Source organism: Sus scrofa, chromosome 15 (genome assembly GCF_000003025.6).
Source record: "Sus scrofa isolate TJ Tabasco breed Duroc chromosome 15, Sscrofa11.1, whole genome shotgun sequence".
Lineage (NCBI taxonomy): Eukaryota > Metazoa > Chordata > Mammalia > Artiodactyla > Suidae > Sus > Sus scrofa.
The window spans coordinates 138,993,949-139,012,116 of record NC_010457.5 but is presented as its reverse complement, the minus strand read 5'-3'; the positions used below and the strand labels follow the sequence as shown (position 1 = coordinate 139,012,116).

Sequence of the window (18,168 nt, the reverse complement as noted above, 5' to 3'; positions counted from 1 at the left end):
ATTGAATTCCTTGAAGAGGGCAGCCACCGTGAGGGGGGGTTGAATCTGAAGCCTTGGTGTGGTGGGGACGGCCTCGCTGAGAAGGTGCCGTGTGAGCGGGAGGTGGTGATGGGGGCCAGGCAGGAGGCGAACAGGTGCAGAGGCGAAGCAGTAAGGGGGCCGCCGTGGCCGGAGCAGAGGAGGAGGGAGGACCGGGCCAGAAAGGTCGCTGCACTTCTGGGCCGAGGTGGGGCTCGGGCTTGTCCCCACAGGCTGTGGGGGGGACTTCGTGGGACCGTCTGGTTCCTAATGAGAGAGCGGGCTGGCTGGGGCACGGGCGAAGCCGGGCGGCGGGTCGGGAGGCTGCTAAAGGAGTGGAGTCTGGGATCAGTCGGCGGGGACCAGCCTGCCCAGGGCAGAGGCCGCCCAGCTGGGCTGGGAGGTGAGAGAAGCCAGCTCTTGGCAGGGTTTTGGCTTCAGGAACTAGAACTGTGGCGTTGGAACAGGCAGGGACTGGGAAGACACAGGTCAGCTTTCCGGAGAGACCAGGACTCTCCCGTCAGACCGGCTGAGTCGGAGAGGCTCCTCGTGCCCAGGAGGCGGCGTCATACGTGACTGGCTCGCCCTGTTGGGTTGCGCTTTGCAGATGCTTGTTTTTCATAAATTGTGGCATAATTTGCGGCACCCCGTGCTGTCAGGTTGTGGTTAGCATGTTTTAGCAAGGAAGCGTCGCTTAAGTCAGGGCCATACAGGGTTTTAGACCTAAGGTTCTCATGCCCCTGGCAGACCGCAGTCCCGGGTGAAGGTGCCTTGAATCCAACCGGGAAGCAGAGACGCCTGGACCACTGTCTCGCCATGTTTGCTCCGGTGCGGTGGTTTGGACCAAGGCTCGCTTCCGAGGGCGGCCTGGCATGAGTTTGGAGTTGGGAGGTTGTGTGCCAGGGCCCTGGTGGAGGTCACTGGGCAGCGAGGAGGGGAGGGAAGCGGGGAAGGTCAGGTGGCCCTGTCCCGGCTGTGATGAGGCTGCTCTGAGTCAATCAGTTTCCAGCCAACCAACAGCCGGGCCACTGTCATGACAACAGGGGACCCTGCAAGCCTCCGAAATTAAGTCTCTGTGGAGCACGGGCGGGTAAAAGTCCCACAGAAGAGGAAAAGGCCGTCCAGTTTGCTTGCTTATCTTTATGCCTTTTTTGTTGCCTCAACGCACTGGCTGTGTCTGGACACGGGGGAGAATTTCTAGCAGTGGTGGCCCTTCCATTGCTTCCGCTCTCAGGAGGTTTCCAGTAGCTCACCCAGCTGCCCTGTTGGCTGTGGGTGGGTGGTAGACACTCCCTTCAGATCAGGAAGGTCCGCAGCATTAGCAGTTTTCGAGGAGCGTCTGTTGGGTCTGGATGTTGGGTCTGCCTTGGCTGATTTTCCTCTTTCTTTGGCTGATGTAGTCGTGATAACTTGATTGATTGACTCCTTGGCCTGTGTCGGTCTCCTTAGAGGCCCGCCTTGATTTCTGGGCTGAATCCCTCTCGTGTCTTTACTGCCGCCGGACCTGATGCTCGTATTTAGTCCGGGGGTTTGTACGTGTGTCCTAGAGAGGGCCTCGTGATTTCCTCGTCAGCTTTGCCGTCGGGATTGCGCGGGTATCAAACACCGAGGTGGGTGGGACCTGGCTTCCCTTCTCTGAAGAGCGTGCGTGAGGTCGCCCTCCATCTTCCCACAGCGTTAGAAGGGTGAGCTGGTGGGGGATTTCAGGGAACACATTTCTTCATAGACGTGGGATATTCAGTGTGCTAGCACGTGCTGAGTTTTGAACGGCGGTGTGTCACCAGTCCCCACCCGTGCTCAGCAGTCCTGTTACCCCGGGCCTCCCCCAAGCCCTGCGGGCCCTCCTCCCCGTGCAGTGCCCACCTCAGTTGGGGGGATGGTCCTTGCGCCTCCGCAGGGTTGGCTTGGTTTGCTGTGTTTGGGGTGGTGGTCTGCCTTGGTTCTGAGCATCCTGCTGTCTTGGGGGCTGTGATCTGCGCGTTGCCTGGAGCCAAGAGCGTCCTGGGCAGACGCTTGTCAGTTTCAGGTCTCCCGAGCTCCGCCTCAGGTCGGCTGCCGTTTCCGGGGCTCCGCGGGCTCCGCCTGAGCACCTGGGACCTTCGCACCGGGTTCTCTGTTCCACAGGAGCTTCCCCCCTGTTTTCTCCACAACCTTTGGCCAGATTTGTCCTTCACTCTGCCTTCTAGTCTTTTCAGCTCTTCCTGATCTCCTTAGATTTGTATTTTCTGTATTTGAGGTTTTAATTTTAGTCCTTTTTGATCTTAGAATTTCCATTCTTTTAACTTTTTTCTTTTATTATAGCTAATTTACAGTGCCCCCGTTCTTTATAACTTCAAGTTCTCTAATGAACTTTTGTTGTTATGTCATTTTTTTTTTTTTGCCTTTTTAGGGCCGCACCCATGGCATACGGAGATTCCCAGGCTATGGGTCTAATCAGAGCTGTAGCCACTGGCTTACGCCACCGCCACAGCAGTGCAGGGTCCGAGCCAAGTGTGCAACCTACACCACAGCTCATGGCAACGCTGGAACCTTAACTGAGTGAGGCCAGGGATCAAACCTGCAACCTCATGGTTCCTGGTCGGATTCGTTAAGCACTGCGCCACGACGAGAACTCCTGATATCTCATTTCTTGAGCTCGTTAATTACAAAGCTGTCTGGTAACTGTGGTGTCTGGACCTCTTTTAGATCCGTTTACACCAGTTCTCCCTTTGTCCTTTTTGTGGTGAGTCATCCCGTGTATTTTTGGTGCTGCTGTGTTCTAAGCGCCAGCCATCGTTGGGAAGCGCTGTCGAAGTGTGTCCTTACGTCGCGGGCAGCTCTGGGTCCGTCCGAAATCACGTGGACGGACGCCGAGCTTGGGTTCGGGAGGTCGGTGTGCTTCCCGCTTGCCCTTCCTGGCGGAGCCCTTGCCTGGAGCCTCTCCTTTGGCGGATTCTGTCCTCATGGTCCCCACTGCTGAGCACTCGCCCAGCCCCGGGCTCCCGCTCCCACCGGTGGGGGGCTCTGGAAGAAGCCACCCCGCAGCATCCCCTCTGCTCCCCTCCTGGACCCCTGCCTTTAACGCCTCTGCACAGATTTGGTTTTGTTTTCACACGTGGTCCAGTTTTCCTGGTTGCTGGGGGGCAGGTGGTGTGCACTGGTCCCCCGGCAGGTGGACATAGTAGTCTTTGGGGAGGGGGGCACACCTGCGGCGTATGGAGATTCCCAGGCTGGGGTTGAACCAGAGCTGCAGCTGCCAGCCTACACCACAGCCACAGCAGCAGCGGGGATCCGAGCCACATCTGTACTTACACCACAGCCACAGCGACGCCTTAACCCACTGAGCGAGGCCAGGGATCGAACCCGCATCTTCATGGATCCTGGTCGGGTTCGTTTCATGGAGCCACATGCGACGTAGTCTTTTCGGCCAGTGACCCAGTGAGGCTGTGCCGCAGGTCTCACTGTTATTTTGTTTTGTCTCATTTCCCATCTGTGAGCATTACGAGAATCTACCATGTTGGACTTGTGATTTTAATGTTTAGAAATGTTGAAATTCTTAATCAGTATTTAAACGATTGGGGAAATCTAATTTTTAAAATTCGTAACTTTTTAAAAGTAGCTTCATTTCTTAGAATGGTTTTAGATTTACGGAAAAATTGTGAGGATACGCGAGTTCCCATGGGGAGAGGTGGGTGTATCACGTCTCACGGTGCGGTGGGGTTTCGTGGTTACAGGAGACGAGCAGGGTGGATGCGCTCTTGCTAACTCAGGTCCAGCCAGTATTCTGATCTCCTTGGCTTCTCCCTGACGCCCTCTCTGCTCCGGGATCCGACGCAGGACAGCACACGACTGTCCGTGGCCATGTCTGCAGAAGCTCCCTTGGCCGTGACCACCTCTCAGCTCTCCTTGCTTTGGTGATTCTGACAGTTTTGAGGAGGACTGGTCAGGGGCACTGGGGTTTCTCTGGATTAGCCTGGATTTGTGTTTGGGGGGAGTTCGCAGCCAAAGTGCTGTCCGAGGGGCACAGCACCGCCGTGTTGCCCCTGCTCACCCGGCTGAGGGGTGACTGTCGGTCCCCCCGCTGTGTGGGCGCTCTCTCCTCCGTTCCAGACGTCACCGTGGGCGTCGCAGGCTCCGCATTGTCTGGGGAGTAAAAATCGTGCGGCTATTTAGAGGAACGCTGTCTTTTTAAAGGGAATTTAGTTGCTTGATGGTTGAAAACGTGATACACTGAAGTGAGACCAAGTCACAGGCCCGGATGGCTTCATTCCCAGAGCTTCATCCAGACGTTGAAGCCGCGAGCAGCAGTTGCCCGGCTTTCCCCCTGGAAGGTGCACTGGGGTGAAGACGAACGGACGGTAGCGCCCTCTGCGCAGCTCGGGGCCGCCGTCTTGCAGCTGGAAGACGTGTGGCTCCTCTGGAAGGTTCCCTCGCCAGGTGCCGGGTCGCAGGGCGTGTTTCTAGACCAGCCGGTGCGGCTGGCGAGGCCACAGGGTCTGCGCCCCGGCCTGGCCGGTTCCCTGCAGGGGCTGGGCCAGCAGCTTGCCCTCGGCTTAAGGAATCGCTCCTTTTGGGAGGAGGACTGGCTCAGAGTGAGAGCGAAGGGTGTTCTGCAGCCATTCGCTCCTTGGAACATCGGGGTCGATGGGTACTTTTTTGTGGCTTTGGTCCTCGGAAATCAGCTACCCTGGTAGGCAGTTTCTTATTTTTTAGTAAAAAGAAATCTTACTGTTGAAAATGTGTGTTTTAGCCAAACTGCAGGGACATCCCGAGATGTTTCTGCAGTTGGCCCTCGAACAACACGGTCCCGCCCCGGCCGGTCCAGGGCTCAGCTCAGCACCTGCTTGGTGTGGCAGGGGATGAGGGTACGGTGAGACCCCGCCTGATCCGCAGGAGCCTGCCCTCTGCCCACAGAGACACGCGGGGGAGACACGCGGGGCAGGCGCTTGGTGGGGCGGGGCTCGCACCGCACGGCCGCTACACGGCATGCGTGTTTCGAGTCGGTACTGAGCTGGTTGATACTTCACGGTGGGAAATTGTAGGGCAGTGCTTCTAATTCCTGGAAAAAGAAGTAGTGCCCTGACCTTTGGTGTTTTGTATTAAGCATCAGGCCTCCTTTTCCTTTCAGGAGCTTGCTGCTCTGTCTTTGGGGTTTCACACGTTAACAAAGATGAGTCTAGGTTTAAATTCCTTTTTTGTCATGCCAGGACTTTCTGACTTGTGGACAGGATCTTCTTCCGCTCAGGCTCTCAGCATCTTCTCTCCTTTAAACATCTTAGGTTCCATGTGCGCTGACTCTGCCGTTTATGGTTTCCCTGCTTCTGGCCCTCGCGGCCGCTTTCCTTCTGCGTCTTGGAGACTTTGGATGTCACGTCCGTGCTCCGTGGGCATTAACCCCAGGCCTGGGCGGAGCGGGCCCCTCCTCCGGGGACGTTCGGGTTCAGGCGAGCACCAGACTCGGGGTGCTGTCCTGTGCCGGGCCGGGTGCCGAGTGTTGCTGGCTGACCCCTGGAGGGGCTGCACTGCGGCCCGGCCGGAGCCCAGGTGGAGCGGGAGGGTCGGCTGCCTTGGTGGCTCGTGTGCCCAGCCCCGGCTGGGAGGCTGGCCGCCCACGCTGCGCCAGGACGGGCCCAGAGGCCTCCTGGCTGCCCCCCGCCCCCGCGCAGCCTGGAGCCCGGCCGGCCGAGTGCAGAGCTGTGCGCGTGTCCCCCCAGCCTGTGGCAGCCAGGGCCTCTGCGTTTCAGCCCGCGGGGTTCTGGCCGAGCTCAGCGGTGCATGTAAACGCATTTCTAGGGCGTTGTTCTCCAGAGGTTCTCAGGACGGTGGGTTCCCAGGACAGTGGGTTCTCAGGATGGTGGCTTCCCAGGATGGTGGGTTCCCAGGACAGTGGTTCCCAGGACGGTGGGTTCTCAGGACGGTGGCTTCTCAGGACGGTGGGTTCTCAGGACGGTGAGCTGTCGTGCTGGAAACGGAAGGCGTCTGCAGCATCTGGAGCCTCCTGTGTCCCGTCCCCAGAGGGCCGGGGGAGGCATGGCTGCCCTCTGCCCGGCAGGTGGCTGCGCCCCAGCCTTCAAGGTGTGGAAGGGAGGCTGGAGACTGGAAGGCGGCTTGTCTTCTGTGTAACCCAAGGTTCTGTTCGGGGGGCCGGTCCGTGTGGACAGCACTGGGCAGCGAGGAGATGGCACCTTCCCCACACGCCCCGCGGAGCCTGGCGTTGGCTCGGGGCTGACGCTGGTTCACCTGTCCCTCTGCAGAGATTTGCCTCTTGTTCCAGGACCTGAGCACTGGGGTTAGACGAGGGGGGTCAAACAAGGCCCTGCTCTCACCCTGGGCGGGGGCGGGAACAAGCCATAAATAAATAGATGGGGGGCCCGAGGCTGTGGGTGGAAGTGAAGCCATCTCAGGCAGTGTGTTCTGGTCAGAGAGGTCCTGGTTCCTGTGGGTGGGGCTGGGAGGTGGAGGCCCCCCCCCCACCGCTACCCCCATGGTGAAGTGCAGGGGGCGGGGGTAGCAGGTCGGAGCATAGGGCCTGTGGGCTGCAGTGTCAGGACACAGGGTGGGAGTTAGGCGGCTGCGAGCCGTCAGCGTCTCTCGAGTGGTAGAGTCAGAACTGCACGCGGAAGGAGGCCCCGCTTGACGGGTTGAATGTGGATGGGGCAGAGGTGGAGGTGGGAGGTGGAGCTTCGGTCCCCGGGAGAGAAGGTGGGGACATGGCTGTGACTCTGGACGCGCCACCGTCCCCTTTCCTGCAGCCTCTGTTCCCAGCTCATCCCTGCCCTCTCCTTGTGCAGCCACTTGCTCCTCCTGGGGTCTCCAAACTAGACGAGGCGTAAGAGTCGTCGTGGGGTGAGTGCGGGGCCGGGGCGTGCAGCCAGGGCCCGCTGGCGGAGGCGCTGGCTTTATGGCTTTGCGCTTAGGTGCGTGTGCTGTGTGGGACTGGGTCGACAGGAGGGACCTGGGTAGACCCACTAGGGGGTCCCTCTAAAGCGGATCCTTTCAGGGAAGGATGGTCCAGGAATCTCAGGTGTCCCCTCCAATGACGCCTGCAGGGGGCTGTGAGGACCTGGAGTCTGAGAAGTCTCTCTCCACGCCTTTGCCACACCCTCCCCCCCGCCGTCATTGGCATCGACCCCGTAAGTGTCTCGGGAGCACTGCCTGTGTGCGTGACAGCCTGCTGGTTTTTTAAAGCCATTTTTCAAATACTGTATCAGGTCACTTTTTATTTCTGTGCAGCCCATCCTTCCCTGTGCGTGAGTTTCCGCTTTACCGATTCAGCCTCTTTCCAATTTCAGGAGGCCAGATGCTATTAAGATAGCGCGTTCTCTCTGTGAATCTGGTCGTGTCCAAGGCAGTTGCCAGGACAACAGAGTCTTCTGTTCTCTCCTGCTATTTTTATGTCTTTACTCTCTCTGGTTACTATTTTCGTTTCGGAATTGAGCTCTTCTTTACCACTTTTAAAAATAGATGTCTAATAACATTAATGTGTTCACACCGTATGCTCCTGCTCTGTGAAGCTCACTTTAATAAAGACAGACCTGCAGTAAACAGAAGCGCCTAAACCTGCGCAAGAAGCAGGCACAGACCTGGCGTTGCACGTTCCTCTTGACGCGGAAACCTTAGGTAGCACTTGGTCTGGTACCTGTTTTTTGTTCAGACGCAGACTCCCCGTTGAGAAGTCGTCTCACGTGAAGGTGGCTGACGCCCATGGTCTGCCAGTCTGTCCCTCACTCGTTGTGGCTGGAAGAGGTGCTGGGACCCCCTCGCCCCCCCCATGCACCGCGGGAAGTTCTACTTGAAGGGCAGCGTTAGTCTGCGCGTCCCGTTGTGGCTCGTTCTGCGTGCAGAGGAGGCCCGTGCCCTCGGAGAGGAAAGCCAGCACGAAAGGCAGACTTTCGACAGGCGCCCTGACCTGCGGGTAATTGCAGGTTTTCACCTGGACCCAGTGGTGCGAAGCGATTGGGTGACGCTTCGTGGGCAGCCTGACCAACCGGGGTGCCCAGACCTTGCTCTGTGGTCCGTGGTGACTGGTGGTGTAGAACGTTGAGGTAGCATCCTGTCTTCAGGTGTTGGGGCGAGTGCAGTGGGGCTTTCCTGGTCAGTTACCGTGAGTGAAGCCGGGCTAAGACGGTTTCAAGTGTGATGTGTCTCGAGGCAGGGAGGATAAGACCTGAATGTGGCTCCGTTTACAGTAGGCACTGGCGTTTCCCTGTTAAAAATAGGAGGCACTCACTCTTAAAACGAAGATTGTTTTTAAAATGACTTTGATAAGACTTTTGGAAAGTTGACGTTCAGGTTTTTTTCACTTGATGGACGCTTAGCAGGAGTGGAGAATTGGGAAATTGTGTAGCAAAGAAGCGACCTCAGTGTCTGCGTGCTTTCCCTTAGAATGAAGGCGGCGTTCTTGGCGGAGTCCCGAGCATGCGCATGGGGAGGCGGTACCAGGGCCGGAAGTGGGGGTCCCGGAGCCGCCCCAAGCGACAGGGTAGCTTTGAGCTCCGCGGAGCCCCGAGAGCAGCGTCACGGGCACCCAGTATCTCCCCTGCCTGCCCCGCGGAGTGAAGCGGACCCAGGAGGGCTTTATTCCTGCCTTGTTGTGCAAACATTCACCTTTTTACAGTAATACAGCACCGGAGTTGATGCCGGAATTCATACCTGTCTTTCAGTCCCCAGGGAAGCTTCCAGCTAGGAGAGCCTCACGGGACAGCCCCGAGGTGACTCGGAAACAGAAGTTCCCCCAGGGCGGTTCTTGGAGATGAACGCTTGTGAAAGGGCAGGAAAGGAGGGAAGGCAGCCGCGGGGTAGTGGGCGGGACCCTGGCCCGCGTGTCCTGCCTGCGGCGGCAAGGGTGGAGGCCAGCCAGTCCCAACAAAGGCCCGCCACCCCGCGACCCCACGACGGAGCGAGCCACGCACTCTGGGCGCAAGTCGGCAGCACACGGAGAGCGGCCGTTCGCCTCGTTCGGGGGAGTCCTGGGTTGGAGGGTCAGGGCGGCTGGGCCCGGGGCTCAGCCCGCCCCCCACCGCCCGGCCGGGTGACCTCAGCACTCTCTTGGACGCGGCGGGGGCCGGACCGGGCGGGGGCTGCCATCACTGCAGCGGGCGACGCCGAGGTGGACCCGAGAGGACACGACAGCGGACCTGTCCCGGGGGTTCCCGGGGTGCTGGCCCCCTTCACCTGAGGGCCGGCCGGCCGCAGCTTGGGGGGGAGGAGGCGCTGGGGCAGGCGCTCCAGGGAGGGCGGCAGCCGGCCGAGCAGGGCTCTGTCCTGATGGGTGTTTCCGGGCATCAAGGCTCAGACCCGATGGTCCCCGCGGAGTTTGTTTCACAGAACGAAGGGTTTCATGCACTTCTTTCGCAGGAGGGACTCTGACAGGTGACGGGAAGACGGCTCGGCCTGGGAGCAGGGAGAGAGGCTGGCTGTCTCAGCAAAACCGAATCAGAGTCTGGGGAAGGTTGCCCGTCACAGGGGCTGAGCCCCGACGTCCGCGTTGTCCTGGGCCTCCCGCCAGGGTCCTGCTCTTGCTGCCACGTTCCAGCCCCGCTTCCTGGCCTCAGGGGTTAAGCATTTTCTCTGCATCTGCTTTCTCTCCTCTGTTGGCTTCCAGGCTGCCCAGGGTCCAACCCGTGCCTTCCCCCGTTGGCGCCACAGAAAGCAGGGCGGAGGCACCTCTCGGGCCCCGGGAGCCCTCCCGCAGCTCCGGCCCTCCAGCTCTTGCTCCGGGCGGTGCATCTCACGTCCCGCGCCTGGGACACCTCACACCTCCCTGTCCCGTTGGGCTCGCAGCACGTCGTCGGCGCTGGTCTCGTCCCGCCCGTCCTCCCGTGTCAGCCTCGTTTCCCGTCTGCCTCCTGCCGCTGCACGGACTCCTGTGGGGCTGTTCTCTCGGTCCTGCCGGTGGGGACCTCTGCTGGCTGTGGCTTAGTCCCGTCCCGTTGCGATGGACTCTTTCCTTCGGCCCGGAGGCCCACGCTGACGGCTTTCTCCCGCGCAGGTTCTGCGTGGGCTGCGGGCTCGCACCACTTCCGGGGAGGTGTCTGAAGTTAGGCCTGTCTCTGGCCCTTGCACCTAAAGGACCTTTTTCCTTCTGGCTGCTTTTAAGACTCTTAAATTTCTTTCTCACTAGTTTTCATTAATTGGATGCTGGTGTGTTTCTGTGTGGCTTTCTCTGTTTATCCTGCTTGGAGTTTGTGGAGTTTCTTGGAGGTGAAGGGTTGTAGTTTTCCTATCATTTGGGGACTATTTGGTCATTACTTCTTCAGATCGCTTCCCTCCACCCAGGGACCCTGCGGACTTGGGTGCCCTCCTCTGGGCACCAAGGGCCCGTTGGAAGCTGGCCCCGGAAGTCCAGGTTGCGGAGGCGGTGATGCAACTAACTGATACTGGCTGGACTCAGCGCGTTTGATATTCTGCTAGTTTTCAATCTCTGCTCTGTGGTTTAAAATTTGATTTGCAAAGAAGACAGCAGAGGCAGACTGTGGCCTCAGCAGGTGCTGGCGGCTGGCCTGGTGCGGGTTTGCTGGTGGGGGGCAGCTGGACAACCTTCAGCTGCTCTTTCCTCGAGATGTTAGCTTGCTGTTCTTTGGACATAAAGCCGTGGCTGGTCCTTCAGAGAAAAGGAAAGTCCTTCCTGGTAGGCCCACCTTGTAGGCATGGTGGAAGTTAAGCTTGTGCTTTTTTGTTGTGTTTTGTAGCGGTTGGCTAGGAATGTCTTTGCGGGCAGGGGAGGCCGCTGGGAGGTGTCGGTTCTCGGGGTGGCTGCTCTCCTGCGGCCTCTCCGTGTACAGACAGGCCCCAGCGGCCCCTCATGTTCTGTAGCTGCGCTAAGGCTTTGCCTCCAGCTGAGTGGGTGACACGTACCTGCACCGTCCCCAGACCTGGGGGTCGGAGCGCAAGCCCAGGTGGGGGGTCCGGGTGTGGGGCCTGTGCTCCTTCTGGGGGGTTCTGGGAGCCTCTGTCTCTTTCCTTTTCCAGCTTCTGGCCCCTGTGCCTTGGCTCCCATCCCCGGTCAGCCTAACCTCTGCTTCTGTCACTGCATCTCCTCTGCTCTGACCCTCTCGTGGGACCCTCGAGATGGCCTGGGCCCACCTGTCAGTCCAGCGCGGTCTCCCCACCTGGAGATCCCCGCTCAGTCAGGTCTGCACGGCCCCTGTGCTGTGTGGCCTCACAGTCACAGGTTCTGGGCGTCTTTGGGGCCATTACCGTGCGACACAGAGATTCTGCCCGCCCACCGTCTCCACACACAGCCCCCACCTGCCCACAGACCTCCGTCACCTGGAGTCCGCATGGGGCTCCCGGCATCCCCGCTTCTTAGGTTTACCGGGTGCCCTGACTCGTCTGGGTGGCACCCCTCCACCCCCGCCCTGGAGCTGCCGGGGGAGCTCGCGTCTGTCTCCGGGGCAGCCCTGCCTTCCTGGCTGCAGACCCGGTTTTCCAGCTCCGTCGCGCGGCAGCCCCACGCTGCTTCCAGAACCAGGCGGGGTGCTCCCCTGCCTGGGCAGCCACCCACCTCTCTGCTCCTGCTCCTCTCCGCTTCCCAGGACTTCCGGGCCCCTAAGACCCTGGAGGTGGCTCTGGCCCTTCTTCTCAGGTGCTTGCAGAGACCCTGGCATCCTCTGGCCTCCTGCACCCCCTGTGCCCAGGGTGTCCCCTCTCTGGTGGTCCACTGTACACGCTCCCTGCTGGCACCCCTGGTAGGCTCGGGACGGCCTGGTGCTGCCCCGTGTGCCCGCTCCCTTCCCTACCCTCCTGTGGCCGTTAGCTCCCGGGGGGCTGGGTGTTGCCCTTTCTGCCTTTGTGCTCCTGACACCTCTCGTGACCAGAGGCTCCCGGGCCACCTGCACGTCTGTCCTTCCACCACAGACCTGCGCTCCCACAGGCGGGGTGCGGCTAGGTGCGGGGTGGGTGGCGCGGGCCTGGCACTGGGCTCCCTCCGGGCGCTGGGCTGCTACTGCAGGACTCGCCTCCCCCTCGCGAGGCTGGAATTGAGTGTCTTTTGCTGATCAGGATAAAGGAAGTGCTGGTGCCTTTTAAATGCTTTAGTGCCTGTTCATGAGGCGAAATTCAGAGCGTTGCTGCTGCAGTGCGTGTGGTGTGTACAGGTCTACTGTTTGGCCACGGCTGCTGCAAAGTGTGGGAAAGAAAGCAGTGCTTTGTTTCACTGCGTCCTTGACAAAGCCCGTGCTGGAACGTTCCCTGTCTGACACAAGACCCCTGGGCTTCAGAGCAAGGCCCCCGCCAGGAGCGGCTCCTGCCAGCCTGTGGCCCCTGTCCAGGGAGCCCTCCTGGCTGTGGGAAGCGGCCTGTTTGCCACTGTGTGTGCCCTGCGCCCCTGCCCCCCGCCCCCGACTTGGGGCAGGGTACCCCGGGCGAGGCAGGGGGAGGAGAGACAGGCTGAGGCATCCCCTCCGCCACCCGCAGCTGTGGCTCCCCCTTCTGCCCTGAGCGCCACCTGCCACCCTCCTGCCGGTGACAGAGGCACTGGGGTAGGTCTGCGCTTGTAGCGCCCCCACCGGAAGGATCCGCGGGGCGAGGGGCCGAGGGGCGGGGCGGGGGACGGGCCTTGACACCCCCCAGTGACCCGCTTTCCCGCCGCAGCTGCCAGGCCGCAAGTACAGCCCGGGCTACAACGAGGACGTGGGGGACAAGTGGATCTGGCTGAAGTGACCGGTGCCTCCGACCCAGCTGCCCGAGGACGACACTGCCCCCCGGCCACCCCGCTCCCCTGGGCTCCCTCTGGCTTAGAAGCAGCGGGGTGGGGGCAGAGCACGCGGTGCGGGGGGCGCCTTCTGGCCTTGTGGGGGCGCTCAGTGCTTGGCTCGGGGGAAGAGTCGCCCCGGAGAGCGAGTGTCACGGGAGCGTTGCATTTCTGCACAGCGCGCGCCACCCGCGGCAGGCGACTTGGGCGGGCTTTCTTCAGACGTCGAGAAATAAAACCGTTCCTCTGGCACGTCTCTCCATGGTACATTGCACACACACGCGTGTCGCATACGTGCCCGCGCACACGCCTTTATTTCCCGTTTGCCAACAGTTTGGTTCGATTAGGACGCACGTTGGGAGGGGAGCGTTTTCCCGAAGCCTCTATCCGGTTGTTTTAGAAGGTCGCTGCCGCCGTAGAGGGACCGGGAAAGCGAACAGGAGACGCTGCGAAGAGGAGGCGGCTACCCTCGGGGGGAAGAGCGTGGGTCTGCTGTACGGGGAGCTCCGGAGTCCCCGTGATGACCAGACCCCGGGGGTCCTGTGCCTGCTTCCCTGGAGGCCCGGGGGCGTCAGCAAGATCAGACGCACACGCCGAGCAGTGTAGACGCCGAGCCCTCCATCCAGAGTGGGTCGTGTGGGAAACCACCCTTCTTCACTCCCTGGGCTGAAGCGCGGCTCGTGGAGGCCGCCTTTCGGTGCAGGAGTCGAGCTGTAGCCGTGAAGCCTGTGAAATTGCCTTTTCTAGTCCAGCTCCGCGGGCTCCGCGCCCAGCGGGCGGCCTTTCGCGGTGACATGAATTCAAGTCCAAGGCAGTTTAAATTCCGTTGCTCGGCTCCCCTGGCCACGGCGCTCCGTAGCCACACGTACTGGCCGCCTGGCCGCCTGTGTAGACGCCACATCGTCACAGCAGGGGCCCCGCAGGCCGCCCTCCTCTCTCTCCCTCCCCCCAATTCCCCCCTTCTTTCTTCTCCCCTCCCCCCTTCTCTCTCCCCCCCTCTCTCCCTCCCCCTCCTCTCACTCCCTCTGTCCCCCTCCCTCCTCCTCCCTCCCCCCACTCCCTTTTCTCTCCCATCTTTGGATTTTAAGGATCGAACATAAAGTTTCCCATCAGTTTCCGAGGTGGAGTCCAGACTGAAGCAGCTAAAAAACGAACTGCTTTCTTCATGAAATGGAAGCGCCCCAGGCATGGGGCCAGGGGAGGAGGGTCCTTTTGGCCCAAGCACCACAAACCCATTAAAGAAAAGGGGAGGGAAAGGAAAAGCATCGTGTTGATGACGTGGCCCTTCCCGTCGCCGCGGCAGGACGAGCTAGTGCTGTGCGTGGCCTCGCTGCCGCCCTGCAGCCTCCCTCCCGCAGGGCCCGCATGTGACTGCGGAACCGGGTGTCCAGGCAGGTCCGCGCCCAGCGGGGCGAGGCGTCTGGGGTGCGGTGGCTGCTGTCGCGCGAGGTCGGGCAGAGCAAGGAAACAGGCACCCACTCCGCTCCTCAGAGCTCCGAGGCTTAGTGCCGGGACGCCGACCCCTCGAAAGCCCGGGTCGAGGCCCGGCGGCAGGATCCGGAAGTAGGTGTGCCCCCCGAACCCGACGCCGGGTGTGTGTACAGGCCTGAGCTGTTTCGAGGAGGACGTGCTCGTGTTTCCCAGAGGTCCTCTCTGTTCTAGCAGGTTTGCAGCCGTTTTGTAAGCAGAGTCGGGGGATCGCAGGCCGCTCCTTACTGCCCCCTCGGCCAGCAGGTTGCCTGGCCTCACCGTCCCCTGCCCGCTGCTGTCCACCCAGCTGTCACCCGTCACGGCCAAGGCGTGTGGCCGAACGCGGGCAGGTGGCTACCATTGCTGGGTGGATGGTCTCAGCGCTGCGCTTGTCAAAACAAAGGAGTGAGCAGGCAGCCGCTTTTTGTCAGAAAGCGCGGGTGCGGGTCTGCACAGTTTGGGGGCCGGCAGAGTGGGGGTGCGGGGAGCTGCAGCAGAAAAGCCTGTGTGCGCAGCAGCACCGGCTGGTCAACGCCAGGTGAGTGGAAGCCTGACCCACGGCTTCTGGGTTGTAATCCAGGTGGAAATCAAGCCTGGGCACTGAGGCGCTGCTGTGCAGAATGCGGGCACCAGGAAACAGGTGGCATCTCTGTCACCTGCCGCCGTGAGCTTTGCAGAGGAAAGTGCCCTTCTGGTTCACACCCGGGACCAAAGCAGAGGCTTTCTCGGGGCGGTGGCTCCTTCTCCGTGTCGGGACCCTCGGCCGCTGCAGCCTCCAGTTCAGAAGAGGTGAGACACAGTGTGGCCAGACACTCGCAGCCTGGCTCAGGCTGCTGTCAGGGTCCCCGTGGGAGGCCGCGAAGCAGGGTCACGTTTTCTCTGCAAACATAGAAGTAAGTTCACGTGTATGCGGTTGAAACTCCCAGTGGGAAATTGTATCAAGGTGGTTGGCCTGTTTTCCAAGTGCTGCTCCCGCTTAGCCCAGCTGCCACTTGTGTTTGGAAAGTACTCAGGTTCCTACCATGTAGTTTCATGGAATTATTTTTTAATAAAGAGGCTGTCTATGCTTGTGACTGCGTTAAAATCCCAGCTACTTTTTTATATTTTTTCCACTGTAGTCGATTTACAGTGTCTGTCACTTCCTACCGTACGGCAGAGCGACCCAGTCACACACACACACACACGCGTGTCTGTCTCCCGTTGTTCTCCTTCCCGCTCCATGCCCGTCTAGTAAGTGACCAGATACAGTTCCCAGTGCTATACGGCAGCATCTCATTGCCTACCCACTCCAGAGGCAATAGTCTGCCTCTGTCAACCCCAGATTCCCCCGCCCTCTCACGCCCCCCGCCTGGCAGCCGCAGGTCTGTTCTCCACGTCCCGGAGTTTCTTTTCTGTGGAAAGGTTCATTTGTGCCATGTATTAGATTCCAGGTACCAGTGATATCGTGTGGTATTTGTCTTTCTCTTTCTGACTCACTTCACTTCGTGTTAGATACCTCAGAAAACTAAATATAAAACTACCATATGCCCAGCAACCCCACCCTTGGGCATGTGTCTGGACAAAGCTTTCATTGAAAAAGATACGTGCCTCCCCTGTGTTCGTTGCAGCCCTATTCCCAGTAGCCAAGACATGGAGACACCCTGAGTGTCCACCAGCAGATGAATGGATTAGGATGTGGTACATACACACGATGGAATACTACTCGGCCATAAAAAAGAACAAAATAATGCCACTTGCAGCAACCTGGGTGGAACTAGAAATCCCAGCTTTTAAATTTAAAAAGGCATTTCCTGGCGTGTGTTGATGGTGACTGGTTCTTCTGTATGTGGGTGTGTGTGGTGCCTCTGGGCCCAGGCACCTGCCAGCACTGAATGGAGGGCAGTGAAGAAGCAGGTGCCCCGCAGCTCCGGATGGGGGCCACTACACCAGGCGCGGGGCGAGGCATCAGTAGAGGAGGTCCAGGCCCACCCCCCCGGGGCACCGCAGCGCCCTCCGCAGGAGCTGAGGAAGGGAGGATCCAGACGGGGGGACCGTGGAGATGTGGCCCCAATGGGAGCCCGCGGCCGGTCCCGGGAGGGGGCAGGGGACCTGTTAAGCCGCCTTGTAAGGTCGCCCCCACCTGCAGGGAAGGAGGCAGGCACTGCCCGCCCCCCTCCTCCTCCTTGTGGAGCCTCAGGCGTTGGGACGCACAGGCTCGGCCTCGGCTTCTCCCGTCTGCGCCGTCAGCCCCGCAGGCGCAGACTCTCAGGGCAGCGTCTTGTGTGTCTCGCAGTGGACTGTGCGCCTTGCGCCGTTTCCTAGGAATCTGGAAGCCTGAAGGACCACTTTGATCCTAACCCCAGGGACCTCGCCCGTCTGCGTGAGCCCTGCGCCCAGCCTGGATCCTGGGATGTCACCATGGGCGCCCGGTCCCCATGGGCTCTGCTGTCTGCAGCTGGACCAGACGTGGGCTCAGCCCTCCTCCTGTTCGTGACGCTGCTTCTCATGTGCCCCCCGTTTTGGGGAGGTGACCCCCATAGTGACCCCCACGTGCTAGTGTCCTGCTTGTTCTCTGTGTCCTGCCTGCTTTTCTGGGGGGATGGGTGAGCCCTGCGTCACAGGGGGTCTTTCTGTTGGGAGCCAGGGGACAGCCTGCGTGTCCATGGATGACTCCAGACCCCTGACCTGAGGTCTGGTCCCTCTTCCTGCTTCTTTCACCCCCACACGCATCCCTGAGCACCGGCCCACCCCCTCCACCGGGCTGGCTGGTGATCCCCCGCCCCTGACGCGGGATGCGGCCCCTGGCCTGCCGTGGTGCCCCCCTCCTGGAATCGCCCTCAGTGCTGCTGCACATGTCGACACCTCAGGTGGGAATCAGGGTTGTCACTCGGCCAGAACGTATCCCCAGAGGTGGCCAGTGGTGGTGGCCACCCCAGAACTCTGGATCATCAGGCCTGAGATTTGGAGCTGTGGGCTGCCCCCTCTAGGAACCCGGCTGCTCTCGAGTCAGGCCTCCGGCCCTGCTCCCAGCCCCCTCCCCAGTCCAGGCTCCAGACGCCGCCCAGGCCCCACAGCCTGGCGGGCGCCTGGAGAGGCAGGTCCTGAGCACACTCCACACTCGTCACCGTGTCACCGTCACCCTCACCTGAGAGGGTCCTCCCTCTCCGCCCCGGGCGCCATGCCCTGGGGGCCACCTTCGGGAGAGGGCGGGGGCCTGGTCCAGGCTCCTGATCCGCTCGTAGGCCGGCCCGGGTCCGCATCCTGTTGTGATAATAAGCTCCGCGGCCCTGCTGGAGTCTCCTCTGCTTCCCTGGCCTCACACAGTCCCCCGCCTCTGGCCCCTGGGCCTCCTGCAGAAAGGTCTGCCCTACAGCCCCTGATGCTGACGCGTCTCGTTGCTGAGCTGCCCTGTGCTAGGGGCGGCTTTCCTTGTCGCTGCCATTGGTGGTATTTGCATACTCAACATGAAGCTTGCTTTCTTAGAAGACAAATGCAATAAACTCATTTCCGTTGAAATAAAAAGCAAGAAGCCTTGCTACACACCAGCCGAAGCCGAAATTAAAATGAGTCCCTTCTGCGAAGGGGAAAAAAAATCTTACTGAGAGAATGTGATTTACATGCAGAAAGAATTCCAGCTGGCTAGAAATCCCCACTGCAAAAAGCCGCACAACGAGCCATTTGTCTGCGGAAGCGCTGCTGCCCGTGGCAGGGAGAGGCGGCGGCGACAACAGCTGTAACGTCTGGTGCCGAGGACTCGTTTCCAGAGCGCGCAGCCGCCGTTATTAGCCGGTTAATCACCACCGACCAGCGGTGCCTGCAGGCGGGCCTATCTGATCCTGCTCTGGCTTTTCCAGCTGGCCAGAGTTTTAAATTTGTGAGTACAAAAAAAAATTGCCCTATCAGGAGTGACTTGAAAGATCCCAGACCTTTTTCTATGTTGTTTGTCTGTTTGGGTTTGTTTGTTTGTAGCACCTGTGGCATATGGACGTTCCTAGGCCGGGGCTGGAACCTGCATCACAGCAGTGGCC

At 60.3% G+C, this 18,168-nt stretch overlaps 1 protein-coding gene across 1 annotated transcript in view; it reads left to right on the top strand.

The window, feature by feature from the left end:
• The window catches only part of NDUFA10 (NADH:ubiquinone oxidoreductase subunit A10), a 32,719-nt gene extending 19,776 nt beyond the window's left edge, over positions 1–12,943 (top strand). Inside the window, exon 10 of the mRNA XM_003133785.5 lies at positions 12,592–12,943. Within this exon, the coding sequence (XP_003133833.1) occupies positions 12,592–12,660 (69 nt within the window). The 3' untranslated portion in view covers positions 12,661–12,943. The remainder of the gene's footprint in view (positions 1–12,591) is intronic.